Raw genomic sequence first — 18,460 nt, 5'->3', positions numbered from 1 at the left:
CTTGAACCAATTTAACTCTCCCCCTGAAAGTTGTTGAGGCTAGAGGTCAATAGGAAATGTAAAAACTGAGATTAATAGGTTTCTGTTAGACAAGTGTATAAAGATACAGATCAGCTATGCTCTAATTGAAGGAATGCTGCATTGTCAGAAGTGCCATCTTTCAGATGGGACATTAAATTGAGTGTGTCTGCCATCTTAGACATATATAAAAGATCCTATTGCACTAATCAAACAAGAGCAGGAGAATTCTCCTTGGTATAAAAACAGAAAATACTGGAAACAGACCAGTTAGCATCTGTGAAGAGAGAAACAGAGTTAATGTTTCAGGTTGATGACCTTTTATCAGTACCCTGATGGTGACGATAAACAATGTCAAAGATGTAAAACCGAGGCCATTTCTGCCTTCTCAGGCAGATGTTAAAGATCCCATGGGACTATTTTGAAGAAAAGCAGGGGATGCTGTTCCCCACTGTCCTGGTTAATATTTATCCCTCGATCTGCATCGCAAAAATAGATGATCTGGCGATTATCCTTTTGTTGTTGGTGGGAGCTTGCTGTGCATAAATTGGCTGTCATGTTTCCCTATATTAGATTATTTACTACACTTCAAAATTACTTAATTGACTATGAAGCATTTGGGACATCCGGTCGTTTTGAAAGACGCTATATAAATGCAAGATTTCCTTATTACAAATTGGCACTCCATTGGTTGTAAACTTTTGAGTAGATGCTCTTAGGGATAAATTGAAGTATATACTGTCCGCAAAACATGGAACTTAATTTAGAACACAGTCTTGTGTATATTCCTAAACCTCTAAAAGCCTTGGACTCAGCTTTAGGTGTGCACTTCACCACACCACTGCATTCAAATTGAGTTCCCTATTTGGGCCCAGGTGCTCTGCTTCTGGATCTGTTTATGCTTCACCTCATCCACCCTTTCCCAAATCACAAGCCAGCTTAGGAGTACTTCGCCTAGGCTTCACTCCTTCCCATCCAGTTTCAAGCCCTGTTCTCTCCTTCCTGAGTTTCCAATGACATGTCCAGCTGAAAAATAAAAGCGGTGCCCACAGCGCCCTGCAAGACGCACAGTGTAAATCATTTTTACACAATGAGCAATGGGGTGGGAAATCAGCAACCTTCTCTGAATTAATGTTGATCACTCAAAGTGACAGAACCAAGTTGATTGACAAAAATTGCATATTTACTCCCAACTATTTATCAAGCATCATCGATATGACTGTAGGCAAAAACTGTCATTGAACTGGGCCAGATAAAAGTCAAATGTATGTGTATAGTAAATCTTCTGTTTTTTATTTAAATGTGACATTTTATTTAAATGTCAACAAACTTAGTTTGTTGAGAAATATGCAGAAATATGAGCTACATGGATATAATATGTGTTGGAGTTGCATAATATGTAACATAGTGCACTGTGACAGAGACTACATAGCTTGTGAGTCTAAAGTGTAAGTGAATTATGCAGCCTGATGTCAGCAATGAATTATTTTGCATACTCTGCTGTCACAAGTTATTTATTCTGTACTTGTGCTCAGCAAAATCTGAAAATTCAACAAGAGGAATTTAATCCTTTAAAAAGGAATATATCACCATTTTTATCAGGATGAGGAGTTAGTCAGAGGTTGGCTGTCACAGGACAAAGTAGAATCCTATTCAGCAAAGGAGCAAAGAGAGAAATACTAAAGGTGAGGAACTGAAGGCACAATTTCAACATAAGGGTTATACATTTCCCACTATTTATTAACGCTAGTGAACAACAACAATGTGCATTTTATATAATGCCTTTCACATGGTAAAATGTCCAAAGGCATTTCACAGGAGATTTATCAAACTAAATATAACACCAAACTACATAAGGCTATATTAGAATGGGTGACTAAAAGATATAGGCTTTAAGGAGAGTCTTACAGGAGGAGAGAGAATTAGAACAGTAAAGAGGTTTAGTGAGATAATTACGGAGCTTTGTGCCTAGGCAGCTGAAGGCACAAAGGAGGGAGCATTAAAATCAGGGATGTGCAAGAAGCTAAAATTGAGGAGCACAGAGATGTAGGAAGGTAGTAGAGCTGGAGAAGATTACAGGGATAGAGGGGCTTGAGGCCATGGACTTGAAGCTAAGGATCATAAGTTTAAAATTGATAAAAGCAAAATACTGTGGATGCTGGAAATCTGAAATAAAAACAGAAAATGCTGGAAAAACTCAGCAGGCCTGACAGCATCTGTGGAGAGAGAAACAAAGTTAACATTTCGAGTCCACGGACTCTATTTTTCCTTAGTTCTGTTGAAGAGTCATGCGGATTCGAAACGTTAACTGTGCTCCTCTCCACAGATGCTGCCAGACCTGCTGAGTTTTTCCAGGTATTTTGTTTTTGTTTTGGATTTCCAGCATCCGCAGTTTTTTGCGTTTTTGCTAATGACAATGGCTTTGGTCTTTCGAGGGAAGAAATTTTTGCTCATCCAGTACTGGATAAATGAGTTGATGTGAGAATAAAATGAGGAAACCTGAAATTAAACTCATGCTGACTTAGTCACCAACATATGCAAACAGAAGAAAGCACTAGCACAATTTATTTTGGAAGCTGGCAAATTGCTTTGCTTTCCAATTCTAACTGGAAGGTGCTCCTGAAATGTTAGAATGCCTTTTCTCTCTAAGGCTGCTGTTGCACCTACTATCTTCTAACATTTTCCATTTCTATTTTAGATTTCCTACATTTGTAATTTTTTTACTCTTTTAATTGAGTTGTTTCTTGTCCAGTTCGACCAAAATTAAAATTTAATTTGGTTACGGGTGGAATGTTCTATTCCTTGTGTAAACAGTGGGTTTTACCACTTTAAATCAGTCAGTTTGAAAATGGTGCTGAATTAGCTTTGAACTTGGGGTCATTGGGACATGAATGGCAATGGAGCTGAGGGCAGCTACAAGATCTGGTTACACGTTCTGCTTCACTTCACTGCTCTCCAGACAACCTCTTGGCTTGATGAGTTTTACAGGAAAGTTTTGTTCAAATTCCCCCTTCTTTTAAAAGAAAACTTTACAAATTCAAATCCTGCCAAGTTCAAATCAGATGAGGAGATAGCAGAAAATCTGGGAAGCAAAACCTGGGCCTCAGGAATGCAATTTTGGCACGAATGACAAGTAATAACAGTCTCTCTCTCTTACTCCCTCTCTGTCAGAAAGAGTTGAAACTGTTAATCTTATATAGCAACACAGTCTTTCCTATACTGAGTCTGAAAATTACTTCAAGTCTGGTGAAGCAGTTCTTCAGGTCAGACACCATCATGGATTTGTATGGTCTGTGAAAAGCCAGAGGAATAGACGCAGTAAATCAGGTTAACAGTGAAGTGGAAGGGAACCACTGAATTCAAATATTTACCTTTACGTTACATCTTCTCATTAAGGTGAGAGATGAGGGCCAAAAATGAGAAGATTTGTCTAAAACTATGAGATTCCCAACCACAGTTTTCAATCTTTCCTGTGACACTCATCCACCCATCCAAGCTAATGCTGAATCTTGACTTTGTTCCTGTCTCAGCCACTAGCCCTGGAAGCTGAATTTCACAGCTTCCGTGTGAAGAGGTTTCTTCTGGCCTCTGCTCAAAATCTCCTACATTTGAGTATTGCTGAAAAAAAGAGACATGTCAAAACTTTTCATTTTGCAGTCATCAAGAGACTTTGCAAAAATACCAATATAAGGGGAAAAAAATAAACTGTATGTGGACAGAGTGCTGATTGGTTGGCAAGTGGACTCTGATTGGTAGAGGCATTGCCATGGAGAATGCACCAGCGATGGTGACTGTCCGTCATCATCACTGGTGCATTCTCCAGCAATGCCTTAGGCCCCTTCATGAGTTTGCATAATATACAGCACGCAATGATCTGATCAGTGTAGCCATTGTCCTGCAGGATGCCTTTGATGTGCTCTATTTCAGCATCAAGCTTGCATGGTGAGCAAATGGCTTGGGCCCTATTTACAAGGTTGCCAATAAGACCAATCTTATAACGTGTGGAACTGTAAGAATCCCAACGTGTACATTGACCAGTGAAGGTAGGCTTGTGGTAGACCCTGGTAGAGTTCCCCCGGACAGATTTCTTAACTAGTATGTCAAGGATGGGGAGTTCATATGACTGCTCTATTTCAAAGGTGAATTTGAGCGCAGGATGAAGCCCATTAAGACATGTAAGGAAATTTATTACAGCAGCTGCAGATTTAACAAACGCATCATCTATATATCGGAAATATGTGAGGGGTAGGTTAGTTGTCATTCCATCGAAGACATGTGTCTCATTGAACCCAACAAAGATGTTTGCGAGAGCTGGGCCTAGAGGGGATCCCATGGCAACACCACCTATTTGGGCATACGTGGTGTCATTAAAACTGAACTCAACTGCACGAGTTGCCGAGTTCATAAGTTCAATGAATACTGATTTACGTAATGGTGGTGGGTCTAAATCGCCATGATATAGTGCTGCAGCACAAATATCTTTGGCTTCCTTAATTTGACTAGCAATGTCAAATGAACACATGGACACAGCATTGCTATCGATAGGCAAGTCCCGTATGACCTTCGCGAATGTGAAGAAGTCCTTCACCGTGTATGTGGAAAACTTGGTCAAGACTGATTGCAACAATGAGCCCAACCATTTGGCCAATTTGTGTTGTGCAGAACCAGTGATAGATAAGATAAGGCATAAAGGGGCATCACATTTGTGTGTCTTGGGCAGCCCATACATACGCGGACGTACCGAACTGTGAGGATGAACCTTGTCATATACATCACGTGGTAGCTCATCGCTCTTACACAAGTCCAGCAAGCATTTTTTTAGCTTACTTTGGAGCAAGGCAGTCTGGTCGTGTTGAGTTGCAGGTCCAATGGATATGAATTTGGACCTGTCATTAAGAATGGTGTGCATTTTGTTGATATAGTCACACTTGTTAGGGATGACTATTCCTGTCCCTTAGTCAGGTTTACTGATGTGTGTGTCCGATTCGGTCTTAAGGCCTTGTAATGCTGTAAGACATTTGGGTTGCAGGTGAAAGTTAGACAGGTCATTTGGAATCCCACAATATGCGTGCACTAGATCAGCTTGGCACGCTTTCAAGGACTCAACATCTTTCGTGGACACTGGCTAGTGGCAGGCAAGATACAGACCGTACCCAACCAGCCCATGCTTGTAAAACCCAAAACACAGTGTCCAACATTAGATGTGATTCTGCGATTGGACAACATTTGCTAAATAATCCTCAGTGTGCTAAGAATTACGCTGACAACCAATTTAAGATTGTCAGTTGGGCTCACAGTGTGGTACATTTGCATGTGCTGGAAGCTACACTTATTAATACACAGGGCCCTGTCCTTTGCAGACAGAAAGAACATGTACACACATGTCTGTTTCAGCTAAACAAAATAAGTGACAGCCATTTGATGACTCATTCCTCAGGGAAATGCCTTGACCAATCAGGGTCAAGCTGCCTGGTTTAAATTTTAAACAATGTTTGGCAGTTAACTGTCAGTCACCATTACTGGTACATTCTCCAAGGCAACGTTTCTACCAATCAGAGTCCACTTAACAACCAATCAGCACTCTTCACATACAGTATAAGTTGTTGTTTTCCCCTTATATTGATATTTTACGAAGTTTCCTGATGAGTGCAAGACAAAAAGCTTTGACGTATCTCTTTTTTCAGCAGTACTCAAGATCTATGCTGCCAAGCAATTATCTCCTACATTTAATCTTGTATCTTGCTTCAGATCCCTGAACTGCTGGAAACAGTCTACTTCCATCTACCCTGTCCTAACTTCTCAAAATTTTAAATGTTTCATTGCACCTTTTATTTTCTATTCTACAATGTTCCAGTGCAGAAAGAACCAATTTTTCAAGTTTCCTTTTGTATTTGTATTTCCTCAAATCTGACAAAATCTAGTTATTCTGCATTGTACTCCCTCTGAAGCCTCAATTTGGTCTTTCAGCGAATGAAGGGAGTGGGTGGTGTAGGATCCAAATCCCCTCCAACTGAGAAATTTAAAGTGGAGGTACTAGAGCAATTAATTAATAAATTGAAAAAATATGATAGCGGTGGCAGGACGCGTGATATGTTGCTGCTGCAGCATGTGGGGGCTGCTGGACACCAAGGTGATCCAGAGCGAACACATCTGTACCAAGTGTTTGCAGCTCGAGGGACTTCGGATCCAAGTTAAGGAGCTGGAATCCGAGCTGCAGACATTGTGCCACATCAGGGAGGGGGAAAGTTACCTGGACACTTTGCTCCAGGAGGCGGTCACATCTCTTAGATTAGGTAATTCAAATTTGGTCTGTGAGCGGGGCCAGGAGGGTGTGAGTGCAGGTGAAGCAGGTGTGGGGACCCAGGGGGTAGTGTTCAAGGAGCCTTGGCCCCTGCAACTGTCCAACAGTTACAAAGTTCTTGCAAGCTGGGTGGATGAGAGCGGGAACTGCAGGGAGGGTGAGCGAACTGACCACGGCACCATGGTACAGGGAGCCATTCAAGTTGGGGTAGGAAGTGGGAGCATAATAGCGGTAGGGGACCATATAATTAGGGGGATAGATACTGTTCTGTGCAGCCATGAGCATGAGTCCTGAAAGTTGTGCTGCCTGCTCGGTTCCAGGGTTAAGGACATAACCTCAGGGCTAGAGGGGAACTTGGTGTGGGAGGGGAGGGATCCAGTTGTCATTGTCCATGTTGGTACCAACGACATTGCTGGGCTAGCAAGGAGGTTCTGCTGAAAGAATTTGAACAGTTAGGAGCTAAATTAAAAAGCAGAGGCTCCAAGATAATAATCTCAGGATTGCTATCTGAGCCACGGGCAAACTGGCATAGGGTAAATCAAGTCAAGGAGTTAAATGTGTGGCTCAGAGATTGGTGTGGGAGGAATGGGTTTCAGTTCATGGGGCACTGGCACCAGTACTAGGGTAGAAGAGAGCTGTTCCGATGGGGACGGGCTTCACTTGAACTGCGCTGGGACCAGTGTCCTGGCGAACTGAATAACTCGGGCAGTAGAGAGGGCTTTAAACTAAATAGAGGTGTTGCGGAGTAGAGTTCTGGAACGGGGTTATATAGGCTTACAAAGCAAAAGGAGATGGCAGCTTTGCAGACAGCTATTTAGGTGATGATACCCAGAGTGACAGGAAAGGACAGAGTGTACAAACCTAAAAAAACACAGCAAATAGGGTCAAAGGGAGAAAAAATGATAAAAAGACAAAATTAATGGCCCTTTACTTAAATGCATGTAGTATTCAGAACAAAATAAATGAGTCAACGGCACAAATAGAGGTTAATAGGTATGATCTTATAGCCATTAGGGAGACGTGGTTACAAGGAGATCAAAGCTGGAAACTTTCAGGGGCAGGTGACTTTTCAAAAGGACAGGGAGGAAGGAAAGGGTGTTGGGGTAGCTTTGTTAGTATGAGATGGAATAAGCACGATAGCAAGAAATGATCTTGGATTGGAAGATGTAGAATCCATATGGGTGGAGGTAAGAAATAACAAGGGGAAGACGACACTGGTGGGAGTAGTCTATAGGCCCTCTGACAGTAGCTATATTGTAGGACAGAGAATAAATCAGAAGATAATGAGGGCATGTAAAAAAGGCAGTACATTAATCATGGGTGACTTTATTCTTCATGTAGATTGGGAAAATCAAACTGGCAGAGGTAGACACAAGCAAGAATTCATAGAATGTATTCGGGACAGTTTCTTGGAACAGTATGTTGTGAATCCAACCAGGGATCAGGCTGTTTTGGATCTGGTAATGTGTCATGAGGCAGATTTAATAAATGATCTCAAAGGATCCCCCAGGAAACAGTGACCATAATATGGTAGAATTTAGGACTCAGTTTGAGAGTGAGAAACTTGGGTCGAAAACAACTATGCTAAACTTAAATAAGGGTAATTACAATGGAATGAGGGCAGAGTTAGCTGGAGTGGACTGGGAAAGGAGTTTAGCAGAAAAGATGGCTGATGAACAGTGGCAGATGTTTAAGAAAATAGTTCATGACTCACAACAAAGATATATCCCAGTGAGGAAGAAAGATTTAAGGAAGGGGATAAATCAACCATGGTTAACCAAGGAAGTTAAGGACAGTATCAAATTGAAAGAAAAAACATACAAAGATTCATGGTAAGCCAGAGGATTGGGAAAGTTTTAAAAACCAACAAAAGATGACCAAAAAATAATAAAGGGGGAGAAAATAAACTTTGAGGGTAAACGAGCAAGTAATATAAAAATGGACAGTCAGAGCTTCTTTAAATATATAAAAAGGAAGAGAGAGGCCAAAGTGAACATAAGCCCCTTGGAGGGTGAGGCTGGGGAAGTAATAATGGGGAACCAGGAAATGGCCGAGGAGCTCAATAAATACTTTGCTTCAGTTTTCATGGTAGAAGATACTAATAGCATTCCAAACACACTAAATAATCAAGGGGCAAAAGTGGGGGAGGAAATAAATACAATAACTATCATTGGAGAAAAAGTACTAGGGAAACTAATGGGGCTAAAGGCCGATATGTTCCCTGGACCTGATAGGTTGCATCCTAGGATACTAAAGGAAGTAGTTACAGAGATAGTGGATGCACTGGTGGTAATCTTCCAAGAACCCTTAGATTCTGGAAAAGTCCCAGAGGATTGGAGAATGGCCAATGTAACACCCTTATTCAAAAAGGGAGACAGACAAAAAAACAGATAACTATAGGCCAGTTAGCTTAACATCTGTCATTGGAAATATGTTGGAGTCTATTATAAAGGATGTAATAGCAGAACATTTAGAAATACATAATCTAATCAAGCAGAGTCAGCATGGCTTCATGAAGGAGAAATCATGCTTAACAAATTTATTACAATTCTTTGAGGAGGTAATGGCCAGGTTAGATAAAGGGGAACCAGTAGATGCAATATATTTGGATTTCAAGAAGGCATTCGATAAGGTACCGCACATAAGGCTACTTAATAAGACAAGAGCCCATAGTGTTGGAGGTGGTATATTAGCATGGATAGAGGATTGGCTAACTAATAGAAGACAGAAAGTTGGGATAAGTGGGGCATTTTTGGGATGGCAACTTGTAACTAGTGGAGTGCCACAGAGATCAGTGCTGGCGCCAAAATTATTTACAATATATATTAACGACTTAAATGAGGAAAGTGAATGTACTATCGCCAAGTTTGTGAATGACACAAAAATAGGTGGGAAGGCAAGTGGTGAGGATGACACAAGGAGTCTACAGAGGGATATAGACAGGTTAAGTGAGTGGGCAAAAACTTGGCAGATGGAATATAATGTGGGAAAATGTGAGGTTGCACACTTTGGCAGGAGGAATAGAGGAGCTGAATACTATTTAAATGCAGAAAGACTGCGGAAGGCTGCAGCACAGAGGGATTTGGGAGTCCTTGTGCATGAATCCTAAAAAGCTAACATACAAGTTCAACAGGTAATAGGGAAGGCAAGTGGAATGTTGACCTTTATCTCAAAGGAAATGGAGTGTAAAAATAGAGAAGTCTTGCTAAAACTATACAAGGCACTAGTTAGATCACACCTAGAGTACTGTGAACAATTTTGGTCCCCTTATCTAAGGAAAGATAAACTGACATTGGAGACAGTCCAGATAAGGTTCACTAAGTTGATCCCAGGTATGGAGGGATTTTCTTATGACAAGGGGTTGAATGGGTTGGGCCTGTACTCATTGGAGTTTAGAAGAATGAGAGGCGACCTTATTTAAACTGATAAGATTCTTAGGGTCTTGACAGCGTGGATGCTGAGAGGTTGTTTCCCCTTGTGGGAGAGTCAAGCCCAGAGGGCATAATCTCAGAGTAAGGGTGCGCCTATTTAAAACAGAGATGAGGAGGAATTTCTTCTCTCAGAGGGTAGTGAATCTATGGAATTCTTTATCGCAGAGGGCTGGAGAGGCTGGGTTGTTAAGTATATTTAAGGCTGAGATAGACAGATTTTTAATCAGTAAGGGAATCAAGGGTAAAAGCGAAAAACTGCGGATGTTGGAAATCCGAAACAAAAACAAAAATACCTGGGAAAACTCAGCAGGTCTGACAGCATCTGCAAAGAGGAACACGGTTAACGTTTTGAGTCCGTATGACTCTTCACCAGAACTAAGAAAAATTAGAAAAGAGGTGAAATATAAGCTGGTTTAAGGGGGGGTGGGACAGGTAGAGCTGGATAGAGGGCCAGTGATAGGTCAATCTCCAGGCCTACAGTCAACATCAGACAGACCAGCCATGTTGGGGATTGTAAGTGTTTTCAGCCATATCGTGGTGATACTGGCCTGCAAGTTTTGTGAAGGTTTGGGGCGAAAACTTGGTGTTTTTTGTTGGTACCATGTAACTTGTTTCAGCTATGTCTTGGTGATATTGGTCTGAGGGATTTTTTTCTTAAGGTTTCAGGACACAACGTGGTGTTTTGCCTATGGTTTTGTAAGTCTTAACTGAGTCACGGTGACTGTGTCAGGTACAGGGTATAGGTTGTTTTAAATTTTGGGCTTTCCACTGTGGGTTTGTAGGTGATTCAATAAAGCAATTATGAATTATCAGAAGAAACTTGTCTCTCTGGTCATTCTGTTCAAGCCATACACTTGTGAATCTGGTGTCACGAACTTGAGCATGGGGAGGATCTCTGAGGGAAAAGGGGAACCCCTACAGTGGAAAAATGGAGTTGAAGCTCAAGATCAGCCATGATCGTATTGAATGCTAGAGCAGGCTCGCTGGGCCATGTACTCTACTCCCGCTCGTGTTTCTAGTGTTATGTTTTATAGTGCGGAGCCTAACATTACAGACAATATTCTAACAGAGACTAATGTTTATATAGGGTCCTTGTTACTTCTTACTTCTTGGTTTTCATATTCTGTGGGTGGAATTTTACATAACCCCAAGCCCCTCCCCAGGAGTGGGCTGGGAAATGGAGGGTGGGGGAGGGGCAGGGGTGTAAAATTAGGTGGCATGGCAGGGGTACCAGGCCCATTACCTATCCGCTTCCACTGGGATCTTACTTGCAGTGGCGGGTGGGTGGGGGAGGGGTCGGGGTAGTATCGGACAGCCCGTGCACCCTTGGGCCAATTAAGGCCTACAAGTGGCCAATCAATGCCAACTTAAGGGCCTCCATCACTTGATTGAAACATATAAGATCCTGAAGGGTCTTGACAGGGTTGATGTAGAGAAGATGTTTCCTCTTGTGGGAGAATCTATTACTAGGGGTTACTATTTAAAAAGAAAGGGTCGCCAATTTAGGACAGAGATGAGGAAATTTTTTTTTTCTTGGAGGGTTGTGAGTCTTTGGAACTCTGCTCCTTAAAATGTGGTGGAAGCAGTCCTTGAACATTTTTAACACAGAAGTAGATAGATTCTTGATAAGCAAGGGGGTGAAAGGTTATTGGGGTTAGGCGGGAATGTGGAGTTGAAGTTGAAATCAGATCAGCCATGATCTTATTAAATGGTGGAGCAGGCTTGAAGGGCTCAGTGGCTTATTCCTGCTCCTAATTTGTGTGTCCATATGTTCCTGCCACCACTGGTAATTTGTTAGTGGTGGGGAGGGGGTCCAAGCCAGGTTGCCGTGCAGATGAACCCTGGCAGCCTTGTTGAGGGCTGGGTGGTGGATTCCCTCCTGTGTGGTCACCCTGTGAGTTCAATGGAGGCTCTCCACCACAGTACTACTTGCCCCTGCATGTTCACACCCCTGCCCTCTTGATCTTAGCCCTTCACACCCCCCTTGCTAGGGCCTGCCAGCCTGGCCCTGGCGAAAACCCCCAATCACGTTCAAATCTGGCTCCAGTAACGATCATTTTTGGAGGCTGCCTGCAAACCCAGCAGTGGCCACCACTCCCTGTGGCGCTCTAAGACTAGAAAATTGACAGACATTTATTTGCCGGCAGCTCTCAGAGGTGGTCTTCCTCCCAGATGGGGTCAGAAGTCTCTCCCTGAGCCAATCAATATTCCAATGACTATAAAATCAGCTTGGAGTTTCCCAGCCACATGGGGGAGGACTTGCCCCCAACTTTTAAATCCAGGGAGAGGGCCACCGCCTCCCCTATATTTCCTGAATTAAAACCTTGAAATTGATTAGCTATTTTTTTATAGCCCTATCACCCTGAAGCACTTCCTTTAATATTCTGTGAACCTGTACTCCCAAGTTCTTCTATGTTTTTACAGCAATGCATAATTACTGCTTTATTTTTAATGAAAATGCATTAACTCACACTTAATGACGTTGAATTGTATCTGCCACTTTTTAGGCCATTTCCCCCATCTTATCAATATCCCTTTGCACTTTCCTTTGTTATTCTAAAGAACTAACTATACCTGGAATTTTGGTATTATCTACAAATTTTGAAACTGCTGCCTCAAAGCCCATTGCCAATCATTGATGTACACACTAAACAGGAGTTGTCCTGGAACTAAAACTTGTGGGACACCACCACCCTACTTCTACCCATTCTGAAAAACTACCCTTAACTCATACTCTCTCTTCTCCAGGCTGGATAAGCCAAGCTAGTTCTCGACTAACCTGCTGCATTCTGCAGTAGTCTGACTGTTCAATCTTAGCTGAAAGAAAATACAGAAAGAGTTCCTTCCATCAGAGATGAATTAACACTGGTATAGTAGGTACAAAGATTCCCATTGTGCTACCACAATTACAATAAGAGGACGCGATGGCAGGTAGAAATGCAAGGTGACAAGGGGAGAAAACTAAACCATTCTCCAATCCTCAGTTTTGTCATTGTACAGTCTCTCAGAATAATACAATCCAAGTATCCTCAGTTGTTAATAAATTCCACTTATGGTACAGTAAGGTATAAATTCTATTCTGGGCTTACTGAGAACTGCATGAAATCTACTGATCTTCCAAAGAATGGAGATAAACTTCTCATATTTATTGATTATCAGATTGGCATGCTTGTCCAGATCTGTGCTTAACTTCCAGCTGAAGAAAGGTGCAAAGGAAGCATTTGTTCTAAAACACTGTCATGTAGAATTTGTGGGATCCAGGACCAAAATCACTGGTTCTGCATGACAACTGTTTAGAATAAACCCATCCTTTGCAACTTCATTTTGGATTAATCTCAGATCAAGACCAGCAATCAGTTTAGTTGACAGATGCCAATATATTTCACACATGTATCAATCTGATTGTCATATGTTGAAATATTTTTGGTATCTGTCAACTCAATTGATCGGTATCTCTTGGTGAGTGTGACAGAAGTCTGGTTTACCCAAATTCCTTCCTGCTTTATGCTGAATTTATAAGGCTTCTGAATCTGAGCCTGGTACATGCTGAAATCAGTAACAAGCTTACTGTAAATGAACCTCATTCTAGTAGCTTCACAGAGCTCAGGCTTCAAGGGTCTGATTCTAATCAGTGCTCCCGCTGTTGATGATCCAATTCCAACTGAATGAGAAACATCAGTTTCAGAAAGCTGAGTGATGGCTGGAATCCAGCCACAGAGAGCAGTTGGTCGAAAGGTATGGTTACAATGCTCCTGCTGGGTAGCTGGTTAAACCGGCAGAGATGATGGACAAATACATATAGAAGCCAACATTAACAAAAAAAATTAAACAAGGCAGCAACAGATTGGAGATGTGACTTGTTGTTAATTGTGGAAAACTCTATGAGGTGTTCCCTGCACTCCACTGTGCAGAGACAGGTGATTGGAAAATTTGATAAGATGAAACGCATCCTGGAGATGAAATTTGCTCATGTGGCGCTGCTTCTACCGGCTCTACGCAGACTTAACTCGATTCACTGAGGCAGATAGTGCCACGGGCCACTATGTGTGTGGCTTTCTTCAATGATATCAATAAAGAACTTTGCATAGATAGTAAGTAGTCTGCAGCATGCTGCCAGAAAGTCAATGTAAGTCTGTATTGTGCCATCCAAAAACGGTGCTATGCACATGAGTTTCTTCCCCCTGTTTTAGAACTGCTGGTGATCTTCAGGCTGACTATATTTTTTTGCTAGTGTGCTTGTGCATATTTTGTGCTGTAGCCTCATTCAGACCCTATCTTGACTGTGAAAGTATCTGGTATACCGAACTAGTTTAAACTGATAGTGACTGGAATTTCAATCAATTCAAAATGAATGTTTGGAGGTATTTTTATACTTTGGCTTACAGTTACTCCCATAAATTTACATAGAATGGACAATACAGAAGCAGTCCATCTGGCACAGCAGGACTCTGCAGCTGTTTATGATCCACATGAGCCTCCTCCCATCTTACTTCATCTCACCCTATCAACATATCCTGTTCCTTTCTTCTTCATATATTCATCTAACTTCCCATTAAACGCATCAAAATTTTAAATATTATTTATTCATTCACGGGATGTGGATGTTGCATTTAGTGCCCATCTCTAATTGCCCTTGAGAAAGTTGTGCTGAACATCTTTTTCAAAAGCTCCAGTATGTGTGGTGAAGGTACTCCCACAGTGCTATTAGGTAGGGAGTTCCAGGGTTTTGATCCAGAGTTGATGAAGGAATACTGATGTGTTTCCCGGTTTTACGGGTGCAAGGGAACACTGGTTATATTATTGGAATAGTAATTCCGAAACCCGGAGTTATGATCCAGAGACAAATGTTCGAATGCCTCAAAGGCAGCTGAGCAATTCAAATTCAGTTAAATAAATAATATTGGGAATGAGAAGGTAATATCAGTAATGGTACTATAAAAACACACATGAAACTACCAGGTTGTCTTAAGAGCCCATCTTGTCCATTAATGTCCTTTAAGTGAATCTGTTGTCCTTAACCTGGCCTGACACATATGTGACTCCATACCCACAGCAGTGTGGTTGATTCTTAATTAACCTCTAAAATTGTCAAGCAAGCCACTCAGTTGTATCAAACCACTTCATAAGAACTGAACCATACCAGCCAACCAGTATCGACCTATGCACTGGGCACGACACAACACCCTAAAGTTCCCCTCACTGTTATCTGGGGATCTGTGCCAAAATTGGGAGGGTTGTCTAACAGATAGTCAAAAAACAGACTGACATGGTCATACTCACCAAAACATGCCTTACAGCCAAAGTCTTCTTTTCCATCCCTGCATATGTCCTATCCCACTGGCAGGACAGATTCACCAGAGATGGCAGGTGGCACAGTAGTATAAAGTTGGGAAGGAGGGGCCCTGGGAGCCCTCAACATTGATTCCAAACGCCGTGAAGTCTCATAGCATCAGCTCAAGCATGGAGGAGGAAACCTCCAACTAATTACCAACTATTGCCTTTGCTTAGCTTCACCATGTTGAACAACACTTGGAAGAAGCACTGAGCGTTGAAAGGGCACAAAATGTGCTCAATCTTTACTAATAAGAGTGGCTTGGTAGCACTGTTAGCAACCAAGGTGTACGAGTCCTGAAGGACATATCTGCCAGACTCCAGGTGATGAGAGAAACGACATGAGGGAAAAAACTACTTGATCTCACCCTCACCAATCTACTTGTCACAGATGCGTATGCCCATGACAGTATTAGTAGCTGTTACAACTACAAAGGCCTTGTGCGGACCAAGTCCTGTCTGAGGACAAAATCCATCGTGCTATTTGGCACCATCACTGAACTAAATGGGATAGATTCAGAAGATCCATCGGTTCATAAGAAGAAATCCATGAGGCACTGTGGGCCATTAGCCACAGCAGACATGTTTTAGCTTCATAGCCTGACATATCTCCCAACCTACCATTACCATCAAGCCTGGGGACCAACTCTGATTCATTGAGTAGTGTAGGAGAGCATGTTGGGAGCAGCACCAAGTATACCTAAAAATGAGACACCAAACTTGTGAATCAGGACTATGTGCATGCTGAATAGCTGAAGCAGCATGCTAGAGATATGGCTAAGCAATTCCAAAAGTAACAGATCAGATCAAAGCTCTGCAGTCCTGCCACATCCAGATGTGAATGGTGATAGACAATTAAACAACTAGAAGGAGGAGCAGGCTCCATGAATATCCCCATGCTCAACGATGGCGGAGCACCAACATGTTAGCATTGCTCAGCTCTGTCATTTGAGATTTTGAAATTAAGTAATTGTCACTATTCCTTCTGATTTGCTTTATTTGTTCATCTCCCTTTTTAAACAACTAATTGGTGTCAAATATTGACTCCAGAATCATTTGCACTTACTACAGGCAGCCCTTTGCATTCTTCTCTGTTCTAGTTGACCTTTCAGTTGGTCTGCAAGAGAATAAAATAGATTCAGGTCAGTTATTTCAATTATGAAGCGATTGACTCTCCTTTTGAAAAAAATGTCTTCAAAGAGGCATTACAGGAGACTTCTTAGCTTGTTTCTAATGTGAGACAAACCAAATATTAATTCAATCATAAGAGGAGGCAAACTCTGTGACCAGTTAGTTCATGATTCTAATAACCTCAGATGACTAATTGCGCTGTATATTAGGCACTGGGTGTGACCTTTATCGTTTGAGCAGCCAATGTAAGGTAAGTCTAAATGTCTGTGTAATCATACTGATTCCTCAGAAGCAACAATTCAGTATATTCTCAATTTTGTTCTTTCTACATCTTAAAACTGAACTCCCTCATACCAGGTACCAAGGCACTGACATTCTTTCTAATCATGCCCAATTCACTGCAAGCAGCAATCCCTAACAGCACTGTGAGTGTATCTGTACCACATGGACTTCAGCAGTTCAAGAAGGCGGCTCACCAGCACCTTCTCAAGGTCAATTAGGGATGGGCAATAAATGTTGGCCTAGCCAGCGACACCCACATCCCATCAATGGATAAATTAAGTGCAGAAATTTCAACACAACATTTGAGTCCAATCAGTGATTTATAAATGTGTAGCATAACTTCCTTGCTTTCATACTCAATGCCTCTTTTTATAAAGCGAAGAATTCTGCTTGTTTTATAAACACCTTCATCAACTTTTCCTATTACATTAATTGATTTGCATTTGTGAACCTCTAGGTCGCTGTTATTGGATCATTTTTAAAATGGCACAATTTAATTTATATTGCCTTGCCCCGTTTTTAACGCCAAAATGCGTCACTTCACACTTCTCTCTATTAAATTTCATATGCTTCATTTCACCAACTTGTGGGTATAGATAATTTATGGCATTGTAACACTCTGGACGAGGCAGTGGCCTTGTTAGCACCTACTTTTTTGGACACTCTGAGTGAAAAAATGGTTTCCACGTGTCCATGCAGTTTTTGCGGGAACTGCACCAGATGCTAGGCTGGTGAGGGCATTAACACATGTAACTGCTGCAGGAAATATAAAGAGCAGGCAAACTTTGTCAATCAGTGTGCAATGCCAATTTGATAGCAGTGCTGTCATTTTAGCCTCTTAGCCTCACACAGCTGAACATGCATTCAACAGCAGGAAAGACCCCCACCACCAGAAAAGTGATTGCCAAATACTTACATTTTAGTTGCTGTTTTGAACTTTTGGCTGTTGCTACGATTTTACAAGTGCTTGGTGCTTTGTATAGATATCTCAAGTTGCATACATCTACGGGAGATGGCGTTGCTGGTATTTTTTTATTTGTTCATGGGATGTGGAACATCAGTGGAAAGCCAGCATTTATTGCCCATTCTTAATTGCCATCTTCTTGAACTACTGCAGCCCCAGTGGTGTAGGTCCACCTACAGTGCTGCTAGGAAAGGAGTTCCTGGGTTTTGACTTTTTGCTAATTTCAAGGATTCAGCAAAATCCAGTTGCTCCCAGACATAGATGCGCTAGTAGGCATTCCCCTTGGATTACAGCATGGGTTAAAGAATTAATGTTGGCCACACAGAGTAAGATAAGCTGCCAAATGAGGAAGGAGGTGGAGAAAGACCTTCAGCAGGAGACCATCTCTGCCTAGGGTGCTTCGGAAGCCTCCTGGCTCCCTCCAGATGCAGAATATCTCTCCTATTTTCCACCTTCTCCAGCAAGGACTGCAGTGCCGCATCCAACAATCTTGGAGCCCACTGTCGCCATTTTGTGTCCTTTCTCACTGTTTCCCTAGTCAGATTCATTTCCTACAAAACATCCAGTGCCTGCTGCAGCCACAATGTAACTCCCTTTAAGAGGTGCAGTCTATCTTTAAGTGGTGCTAGGAAGTTATGATTTTGCACCCCCCACCCCTCCCCCCAGCCCCCCTCCCCCCTTGATGCACATGAACAGCACAGTTAGCTCCAGCGGTAGGGAACAATCATGCATATGAGCAGACAACACAAAGTTGGTGCTTTGGCTGTATTTTATTGAACTGGGCTGAGATAAGCACCCATTGCAATCCCCACCTCCATTTTTGGGGGCTAACTAATTTACCCCCTCTATATTAAACGTGTCATTGATATAGATAGTTCAGAGCTGTATCACCTGCACACAAATTATAAAAATGTAAAAGATTCCTTGTTTGGAGCATATAGATGGAAAAGTACTCATAATGTTTAAGAATAGCATATAAAAAGAAATGCTTAATTTCTCATT

General features: G+C 41.9%; 1 protein-coding gene across 1 annotated transcript in view; it reads right to left on the bottom strand.

The window, feature by feature from the left end:
• kif6 (kinesin family member 6) overlaps positions 1–18,460 on the bottom strand; it is a 664,853-nt gene that overhangs the window by 130,152 nt on the left and 516,241 nt on the right. The window contains exon 16 of the mRNA XM_078542714.1: positions 16,148–16,198. Coding sequence (XP_078398840.1) covers positions 16,148–16,198 — 51 coding nt within the window. The remainder of the gene's footprint in view (positions 1–16,147; positions 16,199–18,460) is intronic.

The sequence above is a fragment of the Cetorhinus maximus genome, chromosome 5 (assembly GCF_964194155.1).
Source record: "Cetorhinus maximus chromosome 5, sCetMax3.hap1.1, whole genome shotgun sequence".
NCBI classification, from domain to species: domain Eukaryota; kingdom Metazoa; phylum Chordata; class Chondrichthyes; order Lamniformes; family Cetorhinidae; genus Cetorhinus; species Cetorhinus maximus.
This window is presented reverse-complemented; position numbering and strand designations above follow the sequence as displayed.